Source organism: Vombatus ursinus, unplaced genomic scaffold (genome assembly GCF_900497805.2).
Source record: "Vombatus ursinus unplaced genomic scaffold, bare-nosed wombat genome assembly UNPS02003292.1, whole genome shotgun sequence".
NCBI lineage: Eukaryota > Metazoa > Chordata > Mammalia > Diprotodontia > Vombatidae > Vombatus > Vombatus ursinus.
The window spans coordinates 8,178,745-8,188,405 of NW_020943070.1; the positions used below are offsets into that span (position 1 = coordinate 8,178,745).

The following is a 9,661-nucleotide window of genomic DNA, read 5'->3' on the forward strand; positions in this document are numbered from 1 at the left end:
CAGCACTTAGCCCAGTGTCTGGTGCATAGTAAGAACTTGAAAAAAATGCTTGTTGACTGACTGATTGATTGATCATATGCCTAAGAGATAATATGAAGCAGTGGATATAGGATCTGAGTTAGAGTGTTGCCTTTGATATATATGTGTCATATGTATGTGTGTATATATGTGTGTGTGTGTGTGTGTGTGTGTGAGAGAGAGAGAGAGAGAGAGAGAGAGAGAGAGAGAGAGAGAGAGAGAAATCATGGACAAGTTGGCTAAATAGCACAGTGGATTGGATATTGGACTTGGAATAGAGTAGACCTGAGTTTGAATCTTATTGTGTGATGCTAGGCAAGTCACTTAACCTCTCTTAATCTCAGTTTCCTCATCTGTAAATTGGGGATAAGTAATGTTACCTACCTCACACGGTTGTGAGAATGAGTGTTTGTAAGCCTTGAAGTACTATATAAATGTTGTTATTGTTAGGCAGATAGGTGGTGAAGTGGATAGAGCACTGGGCTTGGAACCAGGAAGACTCCTCTTTATGAATTCCAATCTGGTTGCAGACAATGACTAGCTATGTGACCCGGGGCAAGTCACTTAACCCTGTTTGCCTCAGTTTCCTTATCTGTAAAATGAGCTAGAGAAGGAAATAGCAAGCTGCTCCAGTATCTTTGCCAAGAAAAGCCCAAATGGTGTCACAGGACAGTTGGATATGACTGAAACAACTGAACAACAATAAATTATTATTATTATTATTATTATTATTGTTACTAATGTCACTCAGTCTGTTAGTGAGGCCACTCTAAGAATATAAATTACAAAAGAGCTGGTGATCAAAGCTCAGACTCCCCCCAAAAAGGTCACACACACATTCTTTCTGTCTCTCCCTCCTTATCTTTTTCCCCCCATCTCCCATCCCTCTGTGAGTTTACAGCACATCAGAGTTTTCCATGTTTGCCGTTGGAAGCAGGGGGTGGGAAAGAAGTGAAACTGCATCGAAGTCTAATTCTTAGTGGCAACAATAACATTATCTTGCTTTCTAATGGAAATTTAGTTCAAAACAATAATTTTCTTTTTAATTTTTTTTTCAAAAATGTTTCATTGACACTATTTTCTTGCCCTTCTGACTCCCCATCACCAGTCCAAGAGAGCCCTCTCTTGTAACAAACAATTGTATCTGAGCAAACTCAATGAACATATTGGCCATGTCTGAAAATGTAGACCTCACTCTGCCCCTCGGGTCCTCCACCTCTCTGCCAAGGAGTGGGAGGGATGCCTCAGCATCCATTTTTTGGAAGTGATGACTCAACTTTGTCATTTTTCAGATGAGAAAACTGAGGCTAAGATAGGAAAAGTCTGGCCCAAAGTTGTATATCTAGGAAGGTGACAGAGTCAACATTCAAACCCAGATCTCCTGACTCTTAGTCCATCAAAATAGGCCAGAGATGCCCGAAGCCTCCAAGAATCAACATTAGACCATCAACAGGCATAGTCACTGCTTCCATAACGCCTATTTAGTCAAAGGCTGCAACCCTCAGGATGGCCTCAGCAGCAGCTTTCCCAAGGACAGCAGCCCAAATCCCTCATTTCCAGGGCTGCCCTGGCCCCAGAGCTACTGAAAGGAATTAACCCTGACATCTGACACCCTCATCTTTTTTCCTTCTTATAGGCTTTATTGAAATGCCATCACTTGACTTGTCATTTTCCTACCAGTTTTCTGACCTCAGTTGGTGTCTATCAAAGGCCTGAGTTGACAGAAATGGCAACCCAAGGCCCAGCTCCTAAGCAGGCAGGAGCAGCCCAGTGACAGCACCCTTTTCTCTCCTCTTCTGAACAGCTGTTCTCCCTAAGGCTTCAGAATTGTCCTGGAATCCTAGACCTGTAGAGTTGGCAGGGTCCTTAGAGAGCTCAACTCACCAGGGCTGGATTCTTTTCAGGTACAGGTTGGACTGAGGCACTTTGCGGCTTTGGACTCCTGCAGTTTTGTGATTCCAACCCCATATTTTTTTACAGATGAGGAAACCAAGAGGCCCAGAGATGTAAGGTAACTTGACCATTGTTACACAGGGAGACAACAGGAAAGTCAGGGCTTAACACCCTGCTCTTTCCATTATTCATGAATACTGGCTTCTTTTCTAAAGAATAGTTCTAAATCTAAAGATTTAGAAAAATTTAAATTTAATTTAATTTAATTTAAAGAAAATCTAAAGATTTTCATTTCTGAAACCGATATTGGACACATTTGTAACTTCCCTTGCAGCAGGTTTTAACTATAGGCACATACATACCCATCCCAACACACACACACACACGCACACACACACACACACACACACACACACACACACACACACACTTTTTGAAATGTTCTCCAAACCTCAATATGGTCATTAAGTATATTGAATCTTAGTAACACAAGGTCACTTAGTAATGTGAGGGAAGAGAGAACTAAACAGAAATCTAACTCTGAGTGATTGCAGTGACTGATCCCAAAGAACAGATGATCAAATGGTCTTCTCCCTTTTTTCAGCAGGGGAGTTGTGTGAGTGCAATATATTGAAAACACTGTCAGGCATGGCTCCCATCGATCAGTTTTACCGTACTGCTTTTTTTTCTTTCTACAAGGGAGGGCACATTGTTGGGAAGGTAGATCTAGAAAGACTGGAATATAATGACAAAAGGCACCCACTGTAAAAAAGTTTTTATCAGAGGCTTGACAAGCATTTAAATGAAAGAATGCCGATTGATGGAGAGTACACAGTCATCAGATTACAGAGTTAAAGAGTGATATCAAGGACAAAATACACCCTAAATATCCAGGTTGGAACTGACACTGGCCTGTCTCATTTCCTGCTTAGGTGCAAATTTCATCGTACTTAGCTCTCATTTGGGATCATAGATTTTAGTACTAGATGCAACTTCAAAGGTCATTGAGTGCAACCCTCTCATTTTACTGAGGTGGAAACTGAGGAGATGAAATTACTTGCCCAAAGCCACACGGGTATTAAGCACAAGAAATGATATTTGAACTCAAATTCTATGAGCCCTAGCCCAAACTCTTACCAACATACCACCCTGCTTCTCAATACAATGACGAAGACAACAGAAGATGTATAGAAGGTCTTCGAGATAGATATGATTGCATGGACCAAAATGGTAGCTGGGTCTCTATGGCAACATGCATCTGACATCCTGATCTTAAAAGGTTGTGCACATCAGCATAGAGTCCTAGCCCAACTATGCCACCTTTGGCCATGTTGGACCTCCTAACACTTATTCTACCACTGCCCATACCAGTACCTCATCTCTCTTTGTATCCTAAGGTATCACGTTTGGACAAAAGGGCATGCCCCTACCAACTTCGCCAAGTGGAGAACAGCCACCACCCCATACCGGGTCGAATGGGAAGCAGACTTTGAACCCTATGTTGTGGTGAGGCGTGACTGTCCTGAATATGACCGAAGGTTTGTTGGGTTTGGCTGGAACAAGGTGGCCCACATCATGGAACTGGATGCACAGGTAAAGTGAGCCCCAAACTCCCCAGATCTCATGGAAATTAAATAAAATCAGGGAATCTTAGAGATGGAATACATCTCAGAAACCAATAGGTCCAATTACTCTTACTTTACAGATGAGAAAACTGAGGCTCAGAAAGGGAAAAACACTTACCCAAAGTCCCACAGATAGTTAGTTGCAGGAGGCCTTGAGTTTGAAAGAACTAACATTGCATCGACCATCCATCTTACTCCATTATAGAAAATCCCTATAATCTCTTAACGATGAGGCAAGAAAACAATCATTAGGTATTGATCTTTTCCAAAGGCACCTGACTAAAGGTGAAATCATCCTTCCAAACCATTAGCCTAGAGAAGGAGCTGGTGTTAAAATCAGCACTAGCTCATGAATGGTCATAAAGATAGCAAATCAAGTTAGAAGACAAGTGCTCATATTTCACAGTGGAAAACGTGAGCAAGTCATGCCCATCCTTTGAACAAAAATGTGGTTGGCAGGAGCTCAGAGTACCATGGGGACATAGGGCAATATTCTTCCTCTTCTTGGTTACTTCCTTAAAAGAAGAGAAAATCTGCAACAATGACCAATTTAACCCATGCTCATTGAGTCGTCATAAGCAAATTGTCTAGCTAAGTCGAGGTTGTTTCTAGGAGTCTTTGGGGTCCAGCCTGCTAAGGTAGACATGTAGAGAATGCTTAGATTAGGGGCCCAGTTCTACATCCTTTGACCACGTTGGCACACAAGTAACCCTTGGCACTTGTTCTCCCACTCCCACTGAAATCAATCGGCGAATCCTCCGTGATCTTCTACATTGACTTAGATGATTCCTGGAAGCACAGAGAAGGGCCAGTATGTTTCATAGACAAGACTCGAACCCGGGAAAGGAAGTCTTTCTAGCAGACAAGATGTGATTTTTAAATAAAGTATAGGAAACATAATTTAACCCTTTCTTGTTGATCTGGGGTCCTCATTATAAACCTCAGTCATTGTCCTTGACTGGTCATGTAATATACTCCTGTGCTCAGAGGTTATTGTGTCTAATGGGTTGATGGCCCCTACTCCAAATGACCCCAGATGGCAACAGTAGAAAAATTTAAGTTTTGCTTTCCTTGCAACAAGCCCCATGAGGTAGGCAACTCAAGGAATATCCCTCCATTTTACGGATGGGCAAACTGGGGTTAATAGAGGGGAAGCAACCTGAAAAGTGAGGGCTGGAACTTGAAGCTTGGACTTCTAATTCCATACTGTGTGCTCTGGAGCTTTTATAGCTGAGGTCATCTTTTTCTCCCACTTTCCTCCTGTCTATCAGACTCAGTTCTCATTGCCCGTTGCTATCAGGGAGACCCCATCCTAACTCGTTGTCTCTGAATTGCTGCGCACTGGAAAGTCTGGTGGATTGAGTCTAAGTAAATAGGCTTTGAGTGAAGGCCTGAAGGCTGACTAAACTTTGAGTCAGTAGCAACAACTACACCATAATCTGAGAAGAGACCGTAGTCAGGACAACCTCGTGAGAGAGTTTGACTATTATTATCCCTATTTTATGGATGAAGAAATTCAGAAATACGTGGAGGCAATATGACTTGGCCACATTCATACTACCTGAACTGCTGATCTCATGGGCATTTTATTTTGAGGAAAGTAAAGCTTAAAGTATCCTATAAATATGGCATTCTGGGGCCAGTGAACCTAGGAGCAATAGTCTTATAGACTCAAAAGCCTCTAAGCATAGAGTATCTTCCATGAATGGCACAGGAACACAATTTATGTTCATAATGATGACACTAGATCAACACAAAATGATTAACTTATGTTCTAGAACTTCATGTGGGAACTAGAATTTGAGGCTAAGTCTACCTGACTCCACACCCCAAAAGATACTCAAAAGTTAGGAGCCATTTCACAATCAGCGGTATAAAATGCCCCTTCTTGGAAAGCAAAGTTGCTTGCTAAAATGACAACCTTTAGGCCCTAGGCCTTGCACCATCAAGCACCCTGCTCCAGAGCCTTTGATAGGTTGGTGGGGTCGGGGTTCCATTTTAACTCTCAGATGTGTCTCAGAGAGCTACAGGTACCAGAGAAATGGTCCCTGCTTAGGTGAGGTTTGGCTAGCAATTTTACAGCTGAGAAATCTTAATGGAATATTTCCATTTTGTTTGTTTTCTTTCTTGGCTTTTTTTTCCCCTCCACCTTCCAGTTTTTCCAGGGGTCTCCTCTTCTTTCTTTCATAGTTGATGTATGGGGGCAGCTAGATGGTTCAGTGGATAAAGCTCTGGCCTTGGAGTCAGGAGGACCTGAGTTCAAATCCGGTCGGACACTTGACACTTACTAGCTGTGTGACCCTGGGCAAGTCACCTAACCCTGATTGCCTCACCAAAAAACAAAAACAAAAAACAAACAAAAAAAAAAAAACCATAGTTGATGTATGCCCTAAATGCTATTAGGGTTTATTGGGCCAATTCTTTTCATGCCACTGAGGCACCCTCTATGAGTGGATATATAGGTTTCTTTTCATCCCTTGCTCTGCCCCGTGGTGCCCCTGATGTCACCATAAACCATCAGTAAGGACCTTGCGATGGTTTACTATGTTCATTGTTGGTGTCTTTCTCTCCCAGGAGTATGAGTTCACTGTGCTCCCCAATGCCTACATGATCCACATGCCCCATGCACCCAGCTTCGACATCACCAAGTTCCGCTCCAACAAGCAATACCGCATCTGTCTCAAGACCCTAAAGGAGGAATTCCAGCAGGACATGTCCCGTCGCTATGGCTTTGCTGCCCTTAAATATCTCACGGCTGAGAATAACAGCTAGCATAATGGGTCCCATCATTGGGAGATCAGAGACAATAGAAGGTGATAACCACTTACTATCCTGGGCCCAGTCTTAAAAACTCAAAACTGAGAATTTATTTTTGGTTTTCGTTTTGTTTGGATTTTTTCCTTCTTTTTTTTCCCCCTGGTCCAATCCAGCCGTTTTTGCTGCAGAGATCTGGGACCGTGCCCACTCCTCCTCCATCTCTCACTTGAGTGCTCTGAAGATGCAGGCATGTAACCCAACTGGACATCCACCGAGACCATGGGGCCAGAGAGAGGTGGCCAGAGAGAAAGGGCTTATTTTCTTTCCAACAAAGCAGCAACAGGTCTTCAGAATGTTCATGTAGCCACTGGATAACCATGGCACTGTTTTCAGATGGGGGGGAAAGTGGAAGTCTTGGGTTTGCCATCCTATGAATTTCAAAAATTAAAAAAGCCACTTTGCTTCTCTTAAAGTGAACTTCCTCCTTTACTCTATCAACCTCAATGAGCACCCAAGGGCAAAGTCGGCCAAAGGGTTGGATTGACCATTTGTCATCATGAATGAAGAAGGAAGAAGCTCTACTTTTTCTCCCTTGGGAGAAGAACAGAAGGGGGAATACCACTGGCTCAAACCTTTAGGTAGTTTTGGTTGGTTCTTTATCCTCAAAGTCAATCTTTTTTGTCTGGGAGTTCAAGATGAGAGGTGGGAGTGGGGAGCAATTGCTTCAAGGCTCAGAGAGGAAGTCAGTGGCCTCAGTAATTTTCAATCACTTCTCATGATTCAACAATGAAGACTGACGTCTGGAGCTAGTATTGAAAAGTTGACCAAAAGTATAAAGCTGGAAACAAACACCTACGATATGTGTCCATTGCCTTCCAAGAATGACATGAGTGGAATGAGGACAAAATGAAGGCTGACTGTTTTCTATTGACAGGACAGTGGGTCCTAGGAAAAGACATTGAGATTGGGGATGTTGTGTGTCATTCTTAAGTGAGCTGGATAGGATGGACTTGCCCCTTGACCTTGGAGAGACATTGCCAAAGCTGCCAACTCTCAAAATAACTGGATTACAAAAGAGCTTCATTTTGAGGAATAAAGTCTCCTTTGGGGGGAGGTGGATTTCAGGGAAAGACAAAGATTTTGTATCAGGGCACAGCCATGCCCACTTCACCATGGACAGGGAGAGAATTTACCACCCAGGCCTCTCCAGGAACCTGCTGGAGGATCCCCCAAGAGCAGCCGCCACCCAGAATGATGAGACACTGGACTTTTTACCATTTTCTTTCTTCCTCACTATTACTGTTGTGTTTACATTGGCAGGAACGAGATTTAATGCACTACCCCCTCTGCTGGGCTGTTTGTATCAAGTTGCAATATGGCCGGAGAAAGCCGACTTTAATAAAGGAGAGAACAGACTGTTCCTTTTGCTGCCCTCCCGCCTCCTCCTCTGTTATGAAGCCTCAGAATCCTTCTGTGGCAGAGATCCTTGAATCAATGAGTAACACACTGGCCCACCCTCCTGATTTCTTTCTTGCTCATGCTAAGGTGTTCAACCTTCCCCTTCCCTGCCTCAGGTTAGGTTTTTGTTTCACTTTTTGGCCCACAAGGGACATTTTTATTTTCACCCAATGTTCAAAAGCAGGTAAGCCAGACCATGGAGAATCTTTGGTTGACCTTTGAGGTCATCTACCTAATCCAGTGGTTCCCAATGCTTTTAGTTCCATTACCATCATCCCCAACAATAAATGTGTTTTGACCCCCTAAATAATTGAATATACTATTCATAATATTCTTTACAAATTATTTCTTGCTTAAGACCCCATTGAAGAATTTTTAGTGCAAATGCCTTGGACCAGGGGTGGGGAACCTGCTACCTCGAGGCCACATGTGGCCTTCTAGGTCCTTGGGTGCGGCCTTTTGACTGAGTCCAAATTGTACAGAACAAATCCTTTTATTAAGGGGATTTGTTCTGTGAAGTTTGGATTCAGTCAAAGGGCCGCCCTTGAGGACCTAGAGGGCCACACGTGGCCTCGAGGCTGCAGGTCCCCACCCCTGCTGAGTCTTGGACCATCATCATGAACCTCCAAAATGGAAACCACTGATTCTAGTCCAACTCCCTCCCTTTATATTTGAGGAAACAGAAGTCTAGAGAAATACCATGATTTATCCAGGGTCACACCAGTAGTAACTGCTAAAAGCAAACTTTGAACACGTCATTGGAATCCAAAGCCAGTGGTCTTTTTGGCACACTCTGCTACCTCTAACTGTAGACAGACATTTGGGACGAAGCAAATCAGAATCCAGGGCTAACTGTTACCATACCCCTCCAAGGCACACAGTTGTATTGTTTTCCTGAGGCCAACAAAATATAACCAGAATGGCCTTTTCCATTTCCCAACTTTCTACAAAGCTTGTAGAAAACTCTTAAGAAGCAGATCCAATGTGTAATCATTGTTTCACTGCATATACCTAGATATAGACCTATATGCTCTATCCACATACGTGCAAACATGTATGTATGCACATGTGTATCTACATATGTACGTATACCTATATACCTGGATTACATGTACATATTATATATACATACATGTTTTACGCATGATTACATGCACATCTATTTTTAAGTTAAACACTACTGGGTGCTCTAGCAAAGTGACATTCAGTGCTCACCACCACCAGGATCCCAATGCTAGAGTTGGTGGAAGGAGAGACATACCTCTATACTGTATCATTTTATCCTTAAATGTTTCAGTGGTTCCATGATTTCCTTGAGGTAGACATTCCTCCCGCTGATACAGATCACAACCCATCCACACAGTCACATCCTATACAACTCTCATCCTTGCCCTTGTATACATCCTCTATAGTGGCGTTACACCGGTTCAGCCGTCCAGCTGTCATCCTCCATATTCATTCCATAGCTGGTCCACTGCCTTCTCTGTCATACGCTTCCTTGTTGGTATCCTTTTTTGTGACCTGGAAGCATTTTTCAATGATTTCATCAGTGTAAGGTAATCCCAGTGTGAAAGGTCTGTTGTTTGGTTCCTTTCCTTCAACTTAATTGCCTGGGTCACTGAGAGGTTAAAGGGCCCAGGGTCATGCAACCACTGAGTATGAAAGATACAGTTTGAGCCCAGGTCTTCCTCACTTCAAGGCTACTCTCTATCCACAATGCCATGATGTCTCTTAGCCTTCAAAGTTCTTCATAATTCTTTTCTTTCTCCCATAGTAGTTGGATAATGTTCAATGATCCCCACCTTCTTTTGCATAGCCATGGATGTATGTTCCAAGTATGCTGAGTCAATCAGCATTTATTGAGTTCCTACTATGTGCCAGGCACTGTGCTAAGTGCTAGGGATACAGAG

The 9,661-nt window shown here is 43.0% G+C and overlaps 1 protein-coding gene across 1 annotated transcript in view; it reads left to right on the forward strand.

Moving 5' to 3' along the window:
- Window positions 1-7,725, forward strand: part of LARGE1 (LARGE xylosyl- and glucuronyltransferase 1) — a 608,081-nt gene extending 600,356 nt beyond the window's left edge. Inside the window, exons 14-15 of the mRNA XM_027873579.1 lie at window positions 3,309-3,504; window positions 6,111-7,725. Coding sequence (XP_027729380.1) covers window positions 3,309-3,504; window positions 6,111-6,308 — 394 coding nt within the window. The 3' untranslated portion in view covers window positions 6,309-7,725. The remainder of the gene's footprint in view (window positions 1-3,308; window positions 3,505-6,110) is intronic.
- Window positions 7,726-9,661: the final 1,936 nt, after the last annotated feature.